Below are 17427 nucleotides of genomic sequence, written 5' to 3'. Positions count from 1 at the left end.
GGTGCCTTTTATATAGGGGGCGGATCGTACAGCTTTTGAATTGGAAACGAGCTACGAAGCGAAAATGCCACGTGAGACGTAGACTTACGGCTTATTACTATTTTGCTGTCCGTAACCGCAAGATCGTTTAGATAATATATCAGACTAACACACGTCCAGTCGGATAAGTGACCTTGTTTACATTTAACTAACAATAATCGATTTACCGGGATTCGTTCGCGTGGAAATGCGATGGGACGATTCGGATGTTACGTCTAACAAAAATATGCTTAACATTCAACAGATTACTACAGGGATAAATCAGAGTTAGATGTAAAAACTTAAATATATATATATAATGCAATTACAGTTCACAGGAACCATAAATTAAATTTTTTTGTTATAATTATATCAAGTAATAAATATGCATTTTTGAAAATAGAATTTTCATTTACGTATTCGTTTGAAATAAATTTCTCTTCAGACTCTACACTCTTTTCTTATATGTAAACAAATCCTATTTTGTATTTTTACGTGTTATGTCACTTTAATTTGTATAATATAGGAATATTTTGCATAAAAAGCAAGAATTGCAGTAACCAAGTTTGCAAATGACATGATCATGATTTTAGACATTTCTTGGAAACTCTATGTGCTAGAAATTTATTCTATAAGAAAGCGAGGAAATAAACAAATGAATGTAAAAAAAGTGCATGTATTTTTATCTTGTTTATATAACAGAAAACTTTTATTTTCAAAAATATGAAATGATCAAACAAGAAAAATATTATATAATCTAAAAGTAAAACCTGCTTACATAAGTAACATGCGTAAAAGAGGAATAAGAAAATCAGTGTAGCTATTGTATTTGTCACGATAATACACTTATTATTTTACTTGCAAGTATTTGGACCAACTACATTTTAATATTATCATTCGACAATATAATTAAGATACTTTTTTAAGACGATTTATTCTTACAAAACTTAAAAAACTACAGTGAAAAGCATTAATTTAAATCAATTTTTAAATTTAATAGTAAAACTATAAGTTTTCCTTCTAACTTATTGTTAAAAAATGAGTTTCTATTGTTTATTTAAACTAACTTAACACTAATACCACACACACGCTGGTATTGTCAACTCTATTATCATTATAAATCACATGTAATGTTTTTATAGAAGCGACGTTTATTCTAGAATAATCACTGGCACGTGTTAGGAGTTTAACAGCGTCCTATGAAGACCTTAATTTGAGGGGTCAGTGTGGAAATGTACCTATAGATCGAATCAGGCGTTTAATTCCAATATAATAACTTAATTGGGCGTTAATTTCAAAACACTTAAATTATCACATTGTGTTCGCATCAACATTTTTCGTTTAGTAGACAAACCATTAATATGATAAGTTTAAATATAAATATTAAAATTGTATTAGTTAAATGACAAGCTGCCGTACATTACATTCGTTCGTTCGTTACATTCATTAACTCGTATAATTTTTTTACAAATAAAAATTACAAGTTCATTTCATTTTAATTAATTCATATTATTAATTCATATTCAATACATCGTGAGAACATCCCACGATAAAAGAAAAACATAAATTCAATTTAATAGCTGCTATTTTAAAACAACACTTGTGAAATTTTTAAATCAAACGCTGGTTAAGGAATTGTTCCTTTCAAATAACATATGGAATAAAAATAATGCGGGGTTTAGTGCCATGGGTTAGTAAATAAAGAGCGCGTGACCGAACCATTGTCACCAAGTATCCCCTTAAACCCTGTTTGTCTATGGAATTGTACAACTCCTGATGAGCACTTAGTAAATTCGTGATTTGTTCAGTTTTAGTGTACACTGATTTATATTTTTTGCTATATTTATATAGGTTTATAATAATCTTTGTGCTATATAACGCAATATTTATGTTCTTAATATAAAAATATAATTTTATTTTATATTAATTAATTTTCTTCAGTGTATGGATATTGTACAAATATTATCATTGAGTTTCGTAGGTAGAATGAATGGTGAAATTTATAAAGGCCATTACATTTCATATAGAGCACTTTGAGGAGCGTTACGTAAATTGTTCATCATAATATGTTACTATATATGAGTGGATCATTTTATTCTTGTTATTCACATCCAATTTATGAAAATAAACCGCCTACTTTGCATGTGCAACTAAAAAAAAATTATTTTAAGATTCCATAATTATTTTTTTTCTGTATTCAATATCAATGGAAAACTTTGATACCGTCAATTATTTTGGCATAATAAACTCATACTCTCGTCCCTGATACGAATTGAACTCGACAATTATAAAAGTAGATGTGATATTATAACATAAATGTTTAGACAGGACGCAATAGAATAGAGTTTAGTATTATATCACGAACCTGTATTAATTCTGAGGCACAATTTAATAATATCCATTAAAAAATGACAAATGACAGTAAATCAACCGGTATAATACCTTATCCGTTTTTATAACTGAATGTATGAGTGCTTTTACCGGTGTGATGTACACACCTACACCGGTGACAAATGAGTATAGCGAGGAAAAATCGCGCACTCGACGCCTTTAAATTAATTCGTCTCGCGGTGTCTCTTAGAGCGTCATTCTGTTGTGTTGACCTACATAACTACCAGACACGGCATTTTAATAATACCAAAAAATTCATAATTATTATTATATAGAACTAGTTGCATTAAACACATTTTATATAATTTGAAACTTAATTTAAGTTCTGTAAAAATTAAACTCTATTACAATTTTACGTTTTCAGTATTAATTGAAATACTTATAAACAGATATAGCTTTCATTAATTAATTTAACGTTGGTATTATAAGTAAAAAAATCTGTGATATTTATAATAATAAGAGAAGATTGAGGTGGAATAATTAAATAGCACTCTCCTCTATATGTATCTTTGCTATATCGTTAGTAGCAGGCACTTAGTTGGTAGCCCGCGGCACTCTGATTTATGTTCCGGCGACATTCAGCCGTGACAATTTATTTCAATTAACGCCTCCACGCCTCCAGCACTCCGTTGTGCATCTATAAGAATGGTTGGTTATTCAATTATTATTTAACCCTACTAATAAATATAATGTAATCTAGAAATTTTGTTTATACTAATTCTGCGTAAAATTAAACAACCATGTCATTATTGAAAGAGTAATTATTATTTTAAATACTATGAGATAATTAATTTAAAACACCTATTTGAAAGCTTTAATGTACTTTATACTCCTTTTTTAAACAATTAAATGAAATTATAATAATATTAAAATGCCTGTAAATAAAACACGTATCTAATCCCAGCAATTTCCTGAATAAACGCACATTTTTTTTGTTCTACAATCGAGCTCTAAACGGTTTGCTCAGAGATCCCGATTATTCCGGAGCATTCATTTGTACGTTAAAAGCGTGACTATTCTCAAATCCGTCGTTCAGCAAACAGGGTGCGCTGGTTCGCGAAAAAGTCCTTTTAAAAATGTTAGGGCACGTACGGAAGAAGCTCCATTACTGAGAAGTGGCTGAATGTTGGTACAACCGTCTGTATCAACTTAAATGAAACACGCCGCGCCAATTAACTCGCACTTCAGTTTTGATCTCATTTAATTATGTCATAAAAATAAAATTAAGTAAATTAATTTCACTTATTTTATTACGTAATTTACATGACAAACTTATATTATTATACTGACACTATATATGTGAATATAATTCTATAATTTTTACATTGCATGAAATTTTTATTGCCAATAGGTACGTCAACTATTTTGAGATAAGTTGGCAAGTTTTTGTATTAAATCATAATAAATATCGATTCCTTTCAGGAAATTACTAACAGGTATGTATTCGTTGGCGTCGTGAATTTTATTTTTCATATTATTTCTGGGAGCGAATCCAATGGCTGGTATTGAAAATTTCTCTCGCAACACCAGCATGTCTGATGTAGCTGGTAACACTACAGGCGTGACTGTGATGCCACTGCAAAAATATTAATACTTTGATGTAATTGCACTTATATCTGAATTAAATCCTATCCTGTAATGTTTAATATAATGGAAGGAAGTATATTGTTACTTATTATTGTTATTAGTATTAAAATAATCAAAACTGTAAATGTTTGAAACTGGCACAATGGAAAAAAGGTTTTATATTAATCCACCTTTTTATATTTTCGCTTCTTTAAGTTCTTTATTTCAGTGTATTTTAGTTTATTGTAAAAAAAAATTACAAATATATTTAGTTAATATTGTATAACTTTTATTGTTTTAACGAAATTTTAATTTTTCAATACCTACATCATAAATAATTACAAGATTTTATTTCATAATTAGTTTTCCTTATTCTAGTAGTGGAATGAGATGAGATTGATAAGGCTGACTTTACTTAACTTGTCTTGAGAAAAAAATTACTCGATATTTCATAAAAAAGTAACAGATTTTGAATATTATATCCTTTAAACACTATTTAAGACCAAATTAATGTTAATGTTATTCATATTTAATTATATAGCAAACCAAAAACATTAGTTTTATAATGTTGGTGTGATACGTAAAATAAGTTTTAATAAAACAAATGGTAATATAGTAATTGGTACCGATTATTCAATGTATCCTTCATAGCTATCCAGAATGGATTGGTGCTATCGACTGCTGTCGCTGGTGAACGCTCGTCCAGTCTGATAAACTCCATAGTAGAATCATCACCGAGGTTTGATAACCAGGAAACCAACTTAAAAAAAGACAAAAAAGCTAATATTTTACATCAACTTATTAATTAAAAGACATATTTTTTATTTGTCGTGTTTCAATGTAATTACTTATTGGACTTGTTAGTAACGGAGATGATTAATAATGTCCGATTGGAAAAGTTCAGGTTTTAAGGACGCTTAAATAAGTAAAAAAGTAATATCAACATTTTGTACCTATACTAGATTTTTTTATTAAACAATATCTATTACTGTATAATTGATAAATTGTTTTAAATATGGCCTTCATCCTTGCAAAGACGTGCACGGTATGTTCTGACAGTGTTGTGTAATGTGGAGGAGATACGATCAGATATTAATTAATTAAAATAAATTTTACCATAGCTTGTACGTCTGCGGCATTCACTGATGTCGCCAACCTGATATCCATAACTACACTAATATTTTTAGGAATAACATTCGGGGCGATGCCTCCCTGTCGGAAACAACCTTATCAAAAAAAGTTTATTCAAAAAACAAATTAGAATTTAACTGTTTATTGTAAATATTTGATGGGCTTTATAGTGAAATATTAAAAAAAAAATCTTACACTGCCTCGCTAAAAGTAAATGTAAGCGGTAGCAGGTATGCTAGCATTGTTATCAAACCAGTATTCACCTTAAACTGGGCGCATTGATTAATATGACAACAACACTATTTACATGTCTTTTCATTTCATGCTACACCAAGGATCATAATTAATAAAACCGTTTAAAAATAGGAAAGAATCTACTCTATAAGTTAAAAAAAAATCTGGATTCATATAGAAAATGTTTAGTGTCTACTTTTATAAAATCAAATTTGCGAGTTGACATTGATATCACGTATGTATAAGAAACAATTTGGAAATAAAACTGTTGGTATGACTCCACTTAAAAATTAAAAAAATCAACAATATTCTTACTATACGTCCAACTCAGCATTTCTATTACAATTCAAATTATTTTAATATTTCTAAAATAAGTTGAAAAATATCTTTTTGGAATCATGTTTTATTATATTTGTAGTAAAAACTAAGTTATGTTGTTATTTTTCTGTCAGAAACTACATATTGAAAAATGTTTTATTCTTATTGACACGAAAAATATTGGAACGTAAAAAATCTCGTATTGTTAATTTTGCTATCATTTTCTCTTTATTTAATATTATAATAGAAATATAGATACACAATAAATTATTTATAATCTAATACAAATATATATATATATATATATATATATAATAATATAATATAATAAATACCTCGATCATATTAACATTAATAGTAGTGTAAGATCCGTAATCGAGTTTCGTTGCGGCGTCCCTTATTTTCAACTGTTCTTTTCTGAATTCTAAGGCGGTGTTCAATAGATATTGCACCTTAAAACAAAAACCATACAAATAAAAACATTATTATCAACATAACAATACACAAAAAGCTTCACATGGTAAAATATTGAGGCAAATAACGGGGTCACACAATATAATAAAATATATTTTAATTAATTAAAAAGCCCTCTGCCTTGCTGCCAACTTACAAAAAACAGGAAAAAATCAGAGACATTTGCATAACTTGAATTGAAAATGCCGTGTACCCTTATCACAAGTTTGTATTATCAAACTACATACGGGGCGTCTCCAGTTTGTCATTCAAAATTTTTATTAGTTAGTATTAACTGTAAACCCTTCGTATAGAGTGTGATGCAAGCTTAGGGTAGCTACACGTGAAGATAACCACTATCCCTCACTGGAACATTTACTTCTTTGTTCGTAAAAAACATATTTTCCAGTACATCATAAATGATATTGAAAAAAAAATCTACACTATACACTGTTGACATTATTTACTACCTGTATGAAATATTTGAGAAAATAATAATATATAAAAAAATATAATTAATATTTACATAAGTATCAAGTATACTTGAGCAGTTTTCGTCCAAAATATCGTCTACATACACTAAAGAATAAAGTTTAAAGAGAAATGAATACAACAGAAGCAATAGATGTGATAACACATCCGGCAGCGACATCTATAGTCTGTGTCACGTGACTTCATACACGATACAACTGTCACACCTCGATTTAACGTTAACTATACGGAAATTCCGAATAATTTATAGACTATGTCTTATTCTGATGTTTGAGTTACATAACCGTTAAGTTTTATAAAAATACGTTTATTATTTTTTGCGTGCCACAACTACAAACAACCATACGGTAATTATCCCTCGATTTTCGCATTTACGAAATTAGTAGGATTTAATTCTATTAACCATATGAATCTAACCGTAAGGGTTATAGATTTAAATTACCAAAATAAGACTTAGAATTAATATTAATTGAATAAATTCCGGCGCCGCTTTATATGAAATAAGCAAAATAAACTAATAAGTCTTGTCCATTATCTAATGTAAAAAAATCGATACGAATTGTTCTTTAAAGATAATGTCATTTTGAATTATTTGTTAAAATTATAGTGTTCTATATTGTATTCCTTCTCAATGACACGGCCACAACAAGGAGACGAAACCTCTCAGCATTCCATGGATTCACCGTTTCCCAAGGAACCGTGAGCTCTATCGTCACAACGCGCTTTGAAATCCGCGAATATAAAAATATGTCCAGTCTGGACGTCGTCACACAAATATTCTCTGGGATTTTATATTGCGTCTCATACGTATCCATCTCGTATAATAATGTTTCTTTCTTCGTATTTGACCTTTTTTCCATTTAGAACATTTAAACCAGCTTTAATACACAACGGTCGAATAAAACCAGATTACATAAATTTAAAAACATCACCTTTTCTATAGCACTTCCGTTCACCAATGATGAACCATGACCACCTTGACCGATAATATTGAATCGCACCTCTAGTAAAAAAAAAAGTTTCTTTAAAAGTTTCTATTAAAAGAAAAGTAACAGATTTTTTTAAAGATCTATTTTATCTCTTAAAAATGAACAACTCGTAGATTTTACATGTTAGAATAATCGACGATTATTTTTATAAATTGTAAACATTTTCAGAGAGATATATGATTTTAAAAAATGTATATTCTGATATCGGCTGCCTGCGGTGGACTTGCAACATTACATGAAATAAAACTCACGAACTGGTCTCTTATCCTGGTAAGACGCGAGCATCACGTCATCTTCAGATGTAAAGCCTTCATCTAATGCAAATCCAATGTTTAATGATTTAAAAACATCCGTCAAAATAAAAGCTTTGATACCTTTGCTACCGCCGTATTCCTCATCTGAGATATAAATTTATATTATTTATAGATAAATTTTAAAATAAAATTTAATTTACATCATGTTTGCTAAATTTAAAATTAAGAAAATAAAATATAAATATAATATCATCCATTATGAATGTACAGAAAGGGCAAATTGATTATTCAATAACACGTGTTTTTTTGTTTCGTAATAATATTAAATGAAAAATATTAATTCCCGTACCTGGCATAACAGTAAGATGTAACGTCCTTTCTAATGTTACGTTATTTTTAATAAGTCTTCTAACAGCTTCTATATATTGTATTCCAACACTTTTAGTGTCTTGGGCCCCTCGTCCGTATAAATCGCCGTTTTCATCAATATGTGCCGAATATGGAGGATACTTCCACATGCTCTACACGATTGAAATAAAATGTATTTAGCCCAATTAATATCACGCACAGATTTAGTAGTTTAGTGTAATTATTATCAGCTTTATTAATAGTTTAGGTACTTACTAAATACACATAAATTTGAACAATGTAAAAGATATTCTGAACTATATGTAATAAAACAATATAATTGTTTATTTCATTTAATTACATGTTTATTTCGAAAGAGATTTATGCTAAATAACTAATCGACATTTTAAAAACATGTCTGGATTTCTTTAACTATCCTTTTAGCATTAAATAACCTTGGGCTTAATATTTAAATGATATTTTTAAAGATTAAAAACCATTGATTCCAAAGGCATTCGAATCTGTAAACTCCAGGGCACCGCATGTCTCCTCACGAGGGATGACATACGTCTTTACACGGGTGAAGGCCATATTTAAAACAACCAACCAACCATCGCTGAAGATTGTTTTGACAAATGGAAATAATAGTTTTAAATAAATGTTAATCAAAGTGATTTTTTGATTTTTGTTTTGAGCCAACACTCAAAACACACATACGCTTCAAGTATCCATACACACACATACGCATCAAGTACCCACACACACACACACCTGAACATACACCAACAAACACTTGGATTTGAGAATTCAAAGATAATTTGTAAAATCTATAAACCGAAATAAATTAAATTAATTATATTGCAATAACGTGCATATTATACATACATGGTATGCTGGGACCACATCTCCGTGATGATTTAGCATAATGCTAGGCAGGTCCGGCTGACGACCTATTAAGGTAAGTACACATACTGGCAACACAGCTGGTCTATACACCGCAAAAGACAGACCGACATCCGCTGCTTGCCTCTTCCAGAAGTCAACTACTAATTCTGTGGAAGATTTATGTGCATTTATTTTTTCATACGAATGACAAATATTAAATTAAACTTTTACAATTAGTTTGCCTACTGACAGTTTGCAGTTTTTCTTTAGCTACTAAGATATTATCATGTGTGAATATCGATTCATGAATTGGATGCAGTCTATGTCGAGTCTAACGATGCATATTCGTAATTAGAATATAGTAATATATAGCTTACATAGTATGCTAATATATGTAAGTTCAATGAACTTGTGTACTAGTTCAATTTTTGGTATAAATAATGTTACCATATTTAAGAAATTTAATTCCATTGAAATACCTAATATCTAATACACGTAACATTAATATTTTGTAACAAGTATAACCTTATTAGATTTTATTTTTTCAAAAATTATATGTTCTATTAACTTCATAAAAAACATACAATTCTTTTACGGGGCATAAGACATTGGCAGATTGTCCCTACACCTATGCCCAATATGAATTAAAGAAAGCCATATCTAAATATTTGATTCAAACTAACAGTATGTATATCATAGATAATAATTATTATTAATGTAATAAATAAAATTATCCCAGTATCAGAATCATAACATATGTATGTCATGGTATTTATCTATGCCCTATACACTATATCTAACAAATTAAATAAATTAAATTGAATCGTCTGTTTGTAAGTTTAAATTAACAATTTTACACCAAAAGCGTATGAACGTAAATGTGCCTATATAAAACAATTAAATGCATTTTTTTGTCAGTCTATTTGTTGAGATTAATTTCTGAAACGGCTAGAAATATCTTAACAGGAATGTCACTGGCAGATAGATATGTCATGTCATGTCTCCTTTTTAACAAAATGCAGGGAAGTTTAATTTTTTTTTTTATCAAAAAGAGATTTTTTCTGAGGTAGTTCCATTTTTACGAATCAAGTTCTGACTGAGAGGTCTTCAAGAATTTGAATGAAATTTTTTAATAATGATACAAACAAAACCGCAGGCAATAGGAAACTGACAAAGAATAAGTAATATATAATAGGTATGATCTAAATATACCAATGTCTTGAAACGAAGTCATATTTTATAACTAAAAACTTATAATTTAGAGTACTACATATTGATGTATTCTTAATATGTGTATAAAAATATTGTATATTGTTTTCTCAGTAGTAGACTTTGGTTTTAATTGGTTATTTTGTTTCTATTAACATTAAAATGATAGTTTTTGTAGCAAATAATAAAGATTTGTAACAGATTTAAGCCTTACCGATATTTTCTACACGGCTCGAGTCTATCGTTATATATTCCTGTAATTTCTTGACAGCGGGATTATTATTGAAATCTTTTAATGTATAATTATAATGTATAGGATTGCACAAAACCACGCTCACTAGTACATATAAATGGTACACAAAGCCAAGCATTGCGTCTTGATCTATCGCGTTGTTACACTTAACTGACAATTAACTAATTCACTGATAAGTTTATGTATAAATTATACTAAATATTTGCTTTTACACGTTTGCTTATACATGAATTAATAATATTATATCTGTATAACGATATTCAATTGTTTTACGTCCGCTTCGCAACAAAATAAAACTGAATAATAGTCATTAGAAATAATAATAATCATTAGAAACACATAAAATCAATAAAAAATAAATAAAATCTGAAGTGAATATAAAAAAGTAACATTGTACAAATAAAAGAATAACATGTTTTAAAAAAATTATGTAAGTATTTTTTTTAGAACTAATATTTGAAACGGCTGAAGTAATTTCAAAGACAATCTAACTGGCATCATTTTTAACTACAAGCGGGTGAAATGACAGTGAAACAGTCATCATTATCATCAGCTTATCGGAGCCCACTGCTGAGGAAAGGCCTCTTCTGACATGCAGAAGTTAGAACATTAATCACCACGATCAAATTAAACAGCATTCAATCGAGAAAAAAAAATGAGTCAAGCAATAAAATCTGCACTAGTATAGATTTATACTACATACAACGCTATACATAATGCTCTCAGTGTGGACATCGACTGTCTTGAATAGCACTATTTAATTCGACCCTATGATTGGTGTTGCAACAGTACCTTGAACACAAACGACCAAGGTCATGTGAATTAAAAAAAAAATCAAACAGTTTTGAAATGTTCCATACACGACGACGCTTTTAAGTTAAAGAACGATTTTTACGTCCAGCAATTAAACTATAACAGGAGATATAATTTCTGTTAAAGGGCTACCAGAGTTTGTAACTTATTTTAATGTGATTACACAATCAGAGTAACGAAGCGTTAAAAAGTACTACGATATTATAAGAGTAACTATTTATCAAAAATATTCTGAATCTTTCATTTGCCATGAGTTATGATAGTAACGTGTTATACAAACATTCCGCTGAAACAACGTAGGTTTGGAAACATTATTATGTGGGTGTCTCATATCAATTATTAAAAACTGTAAACAAATTACGGAACTCCTTATCAAATTTGTGCAGGTCTTAAAATTGTCTAGACTTATAATGGAAGTCTTTAAAGTCGAAAATACATGTTATTTTGCATTAGAAGGCAGTACATATTTATTTTACAGCACGGCTTAATTCTTGAGTTTTGTTTTTTAAGCTAGGCTTTATTTTGTCCAATGTGAAGACATTATCTGGCTTGAAAGGATTTAATTGAATTGTTTAATCCTCACAACATAATATGTTATAGTTGTTGAGAAACCAGCATTATTTACTAATTATAAAAAGTAAATTGGTTTATTATATAAAAGAATTACAACAATTAATGTATAGTTTTATTCGCATTCACGAGAATAAAATACCAAACGGCGCAAATAAGCTCTAAAATCTTTATTTTATAATTATTTATAATTAATTTACTTTATACGACGACACTGTTTTCGGATCATTCGTTAAATCATCTAATTCCGTATTAAAAGAGAGTCCTACGAATTCGCTTTCCATTGGCAGATTGTCTTTGGGCTTCTCTTTGTCTATGACGCCTTTGACGTCGTCTATGGCCGTGTAGATAGCGTTCTTTTCAATTTTATCCAGAATCTTCTTATCGTGAAACGAATGGTTGTGGGGATTCGCTCTGTTTGAATAAAAAAAATACATAATGTTTTAATAGAAAATAATAAGTACAGGACAGTGGTAATTTATTGAACGCTAAATATGTATAAACTCGAGAAAAACATAAAAAAATAACAAAGCTACCGTCAATGTTAATATTCCGGAAGGATGTTGGCTTTATAAACATAAAGCATTGACAAAGTAATAATAAAAAAAAGTTATAATAATGACGACCTAAACATTACCAAAAAAAAACAAAACATTTTAATAAATTGACAGTTCAGTGCAAAACATATGGTACAACGTTGTGCATTAATGTTGCCATTAAAGAAATACATTTATACTTTAAATAATAATAAAAAATAAAAATGACCTGTTTAAGACAACATTATCCTGTGTCACGACAAACGCGCTGCATTTCTTATTGCGATAATCGCAGCATCTCCAACGACGCACTCCAGTAGACTGAGATGAGTGTAAATTGTATATATATCTGTTTAATATAACTTGCAAGGAGCCCCGTATCGAAACCGTATATTGTAAATTGGACGACGCCACTGTAAGAAAGAAATGTCAAAACTATATGCGAGGTAAAAACGCTTTGAATCAAAGTTAAGCTGTTAAGATAGAAGAGAGTGAGCTCTTGGAATATATTTGAAGGTATGATATATAGAATGAAGATTCACTTAAGTCGACATTCTGCTAGCGAGAGAATCAGATAAATTTCTGATAGTGTATTTTTAATTTAAAAAATTTTGAAGATAATTTGTTCTAAACTTAAAAAAATTATAATTATGTAATACTACAGATGTAAAATATGAAATAAATTTTCTTTAAAACTTACTTTGAACTGCTCCTTTGTCTTTATCCTTCTGTGTTTCATCAGTCAAGTGAGTGTCCGCTTCGAGTGCATTATGGTCCATTGTGTTGTGTACCTCATCATTATCCATGGATTCATTAAGATTCTTCTTTTCCACGATTCTAAAAATTAAAACATAATTATTCTTTAATATTTATTACATAACAAATTAATGACAATATATTTACATTTACAACATTTTCATACTTGTCGATGATATGATATTAAATTTGCTATGATATTCTGTATTCAAAACAACTATTTCTTTAAAAATTTTATAATTATTTTGGGCATTGACTTATTGTAAACAATAAACATTCTAGGTATATATAAATCAATGAATTGCTTAAATCCATCTTTCAAGTCCTTAATGTCATTGTGAATGAATAAATTAAAGCCCACACGGAAATCACAAAGAATCTCCTGCGATTTGTAATGTTGCAAGCTTCCTTCACAACCTTAAGAGTGAACATATCACCACCAACATGCAAGAACCTGTCCACTAGTTAGTGATGTGATTGTGTCATATTACTCAAAATTAAAGCTTTCTATAATAATTAAAGAAAGCCTTACAAAAACTATGATGTACAATATAGGACTATTTCACGATTGCCGTTTATCTCCAAAAATATTTAATATCGTAATTAATACCTTAGGAGAACTTTAGAACCTTAGAAAAAGTAACCAAAAAAAATATTGATATCGGTTCAAGTTTAATACACAGAATTTTAGTCTTTTTTAAGATTAAAATTTAGAAATCTCGCAATACTGACACGTAACCCCAAACACTGTCAAGTACTATTGAATGAAGTGGATAAATTCTGTGGATTAAGGACAAAACCAAATAGATGTCAAAGTCTGTATCTCGGTAGCCAGAAAACCTCATATGATCCGCGATTATCTTCAGGCGGTCAATGCGTTTCTACAGTTACGACAGGTAATATAGGTTTTACTCCATCCCAAGGAAGGAAAACTAGTTAGCTTTTTTAACAAGAGTTTCGAAGAGACATAGCCTGGAGAAATCCCATGATGATGTCATTAAATCCCTCCCAAAAGACAAAGATGCCCCAGAGCTAGAGTTAAGATTTCAATTCCATAAACAATTTATGACAGGAGCATAAGTAACAGATGAGGGTTAGGATCAAGTAAGAAAACCCAAGAGCTTTTCTTCGGCAAGGCGATAATGATAAATATAAGATCCATGCAATGAGTTTACAGATCGAGTGGTGAGACAAAGGAGAGTTTGCATCCCATTAGCACTAAAATGGCGCAACTTAATTCATGATCGATCGCCAGCACTGCTAAAATTTTATCTCAATGCGTTCCAGATGACTCTCCCAGATCAGAGTAATTTAGTAAGATGGGGTAAAGGTTCCGCAAAACCGTGCTACATTTGCGGGGAGGCAGTATGAACTGCTAAGCATTTGCTGGTGGGATATAGGGTACTCCTGGATAGCGGTCAATACTCACGTTGCCGCGGTAGGGTTCTACAAATCATACGCATAGCATAGGTCTTTCGGTAACCAGTCCGCAAAGGGAAATAACCACAAACATGCGATCAGTAGGTTTTGTGAGAGAAGACACTAGTGCTATAAAATCAAACGTAAAGGCTTATTCTATTCTTAAAGCGGCTTCATATTGGACTATAATGATGGATACTTCTGAGAAATAATATAAGATCTCAGAGGATATTTGTGCGTCGGCGTCCAGACTAGACATATTTCTGTTTTCGCGAATTTTAAAGGCGTCGTCTTAATAGAGCTCACGGTTCCTTGGGAAACCAACATCCCCAAAAACCAGGCCATCAAGGTCAATATGTATTAAGAGCTCACTAACGAACTCACTAGGAATAGGTTCGTCGTAGATTTGTACGCGATAGAAGTGGTAGCGAGAGGTATGACAGTAAATCTCTCTACAACCTACTAAAAGACCTGGTCCTGTCCAGAACTAACATCAATTCATACTTAGAACGTACTTCGAAGGCAGCCCTAGTAGGTTCGTTTTAAATTTGGTTCTGTAGAGAGAGGAACAGGGACGGTGGAGGTGAGCATTTAACACGCGTTAGATAGGGCCCCTTAAACCTACATCTGGGTCGCAAGTCCCAGGAACTATTAAAGTTCCTCTCCTGAAGTTTTCGTCTCTCTTTTAATTATACTTGCTCAGTATTATCAAAAAATATGATGTCAAGTGTAATGTCGGCAGATTGTTTTGTCATATAAGTTCTGTCACTCAGTCTTGCTACTTAACACAATACATACATTACAAATGTAACATAGTACTTTTAGATGAAACACCTGTCTATCTTCCCATAAAGATATAAATCAAGCCATTTAACAATAAAAACTAATTTATATACTAAATATTTATATAGTAAAAAATGCTATAATAAGAACATGTACACTCACACCGTGGATGTGGCTCCTCCATATTTAACTAGAACTTTTCTTGCTGTGGCCGGTAGATGAAACTAAAAGAAATCATTTAAAAAAATTTTAATTACCGCTCTTTGACACATTTTTGCAATTAAAATTACTGATTCCTTATTTTACTTCAATTATTAGAACATTTCTCAGTGATATGTAACTGTGACTGGACAATTTTTTCAAAGGTGAAGACAAAAAAATATTATTATATAATGACATCTTATATATTTTAACTACCTGATCGGGTGCACTGGATTTTCTTTTAACAGCAATTCTATTAGAGCTTATATTACATTCATCCACATTAATTGGTGTTTGCTTTTCTTTGCTGTTGTCCTCCTACAAACATTTTATTGACTAATTAATATGAAATGAAGCAAATATATATTATATTATATTGTCATACGTAGTTGTGTTTTATAACATTAGTGTACAGATGTAACTTACAACATTCTCAAGCCCTTTTATGTGTAAAGCTTTTGCGGCTTCAATAAATGCTGACAAATTACTAGAAGGCACAGACACCTGTCCTGTGTATATGTATTCTAACAGGAATGTTAGAGTTGTATTGGAGACATTCTGAAATGACAGTAATGATGAGAGTAAAATTTTACAGAAGTAATATCTTTTAAAATATGGATACTTAAAATCTGTTTGGTTTAATTTATTCACTAATACAAAAAACTTAATTATTAACAGTAATCATCATATAAACAGTTAATATGTATCTATTTAGTATTTACATATATTTTTTGTACATGTGCCAACTACCAAACTTAGCAAACCATGTAGATATCTAAGATTTGATCTCTAAATAGAGGAAATTTGTAGGTTCAACACTTTTTTTTCCAAATCTGTTTGAAGGAGGATGTGACATTCAAAGGAAAAATGTAACTGAATGAAATTTAGAATATTTGTGAAAGTTCATTTAATGTTGACTACTGAAATAAATAAATTTAAATACATTACATTGAGGAAGATGACAGGGTGTTGACACGGAGCCGATAGAATAAGTTGTTTTAAATAGGAGCTTGACAAAGCTATTAGAACCTGATGCACTTTAACGAAGTGCCCATCAGCAGCCAAAGTCATATCAACGAGTTCTCCATTCTTGTAAAATAAGAACTAATATTTAGAAAAAATGTACACATACATTATTTTTAACACAAAATTTCGTTTGTTTACCTGTTGCAAACCACTAAATCCAGTTGACAGATTTGACTTATACGAATCCCATGAAAGTGAAAAATGAGACTGTACCATTTTGATCACTTTACATGGATATAAACTAAATAAATAAATAAATAATATAATTTGCTTATTTCATTTAAAATGTCACAAATATTACATACATGTATTATTTTCTCACTTATTTTAGACAGGTTGATGTTGTCATTTATGACATATCACATAAGTTAAAGATAATAAAAATTGCTCATCTACTGCGGACATTGGCTGAATATATTGTGCATTATCTGGCAGAAATGGATACATCAGTATATATATAAGAATGTTATTACAATTAAATGGGAGTTCTTAAATAATATACAATTTAAAAAATCGTCTCAAATTATCTATTTCTTTATTTGAACATTCTAAATTTTGAGTTACTTTACCTTTAAATTCCCTTCCTGTCTGGCCAATCTAATATGCTGATCACGTCAAAGATCATTATTGACTATTTAATAGTTAAAGTTCAAATAATTATATTATAAGTATCCTAACTATTACTTCACGAGAGTCTGTAATATGTATATATAAATGGTATATATATTTTAAGGCTACACATATTCAAAATACATATTTCTTTATTACATATATATTTCTCA

The 17427-nt window shown here is 30.0% G+C and overlaps 2 protein-coding genes across 3 annotated transcripts; both read right to left on the bottom strand.

Moving 5' to 3' along the window:
• Nucleotides 1-3204: 3204 nt before the first annotated feature.
• On the bottom strand, nucleotides 3205-10705 carry LOC116768319 (aminoacylase-1A-like). 2 transcript variants are annotated; one of them, XM_061527043.1, is made up of 9 exons: nucleotides 10503-10705; nucleotides 9080-9246; nucleotides 8196-8367; nucleotides 7967-7990; nucleotides 7536-7606; nucleotides 5994-6110; nucleotides 5092-5187; nucleotides 4602-4735; nucleotides 3205-3985 (listed from the first exon to the last, which is right to left on the bottom strand). In XM_061527043.1, the coding sequence occupies exons 1-9, from the start codon at nucleotides 10657-10659 to the stop codon at nucleotides 3766-3768; spliced, it is 1158 nt and encodes a 385-aa protein (XP_061383027.1). In that variant the 5' UTR covers nucleotides 10660-10705; the 3' UTR covers nucleotides 3205-3765. The 2 variants fall into 2 exon arrangements, with proteins under 2 accessions (XP_061383027.1, XP_061383024.1); XM_061527040.1 differs by having other exon boundaries at nucleotides 3207-3985; nucleotides 7844-7990.
• A 1374-nt stretch (nucleotides 10706-12079) lies between these two features.
• On the bottom strand, nucleotides 12080-16982 carry LOC116768320 (uncharacterized). The gene is made up of 8 exons (XM_032659007.2): nucleotides 16784-16982; nucleotides 16568-16708; nucleotides 16046-16177; nucleotides 15836-15937; nucleotides 15581-15642; nucleotides 13161-13297; nucleotides 12690-12873; nucleotides 12080-12338 (listed from the first exon to the last, which is right to left on the bottom strand). The coding sequence occupies exons 1-8, from the start codon at nucleotides 16859-16861 to the stop codon at nucleotides 12116-12118; spliced, it is 1059 nt and encodes a 352-aa protein (XP_032514898.2). The 5' UTR covers nucleotides 16862-16982; the 3' UTR covers nucleotides 12080-12115.
• Between the last annotated feature and the right edge of the window lie 445 nt (nucleotides 16983-17427).

Source organism: Danaus plexippus, chromosome 4 (genome assembly GCF_018135715.1).
Source record: "Danaus plexippus chromosome 4, MEX_DaPlex, whole genome shotgun sequence".
Classification (NCBI taxonomy): Eukaryota; Metazoa; Arthropoda; class Insecta; order Lepidoptera; family Nymphalidae; genus Danaus; species Danaus plexippus.
Note: the sequence above shows the minus strand (reverse complement) of the source record. Positions and strands in the feature narration are given on the sequence as shown.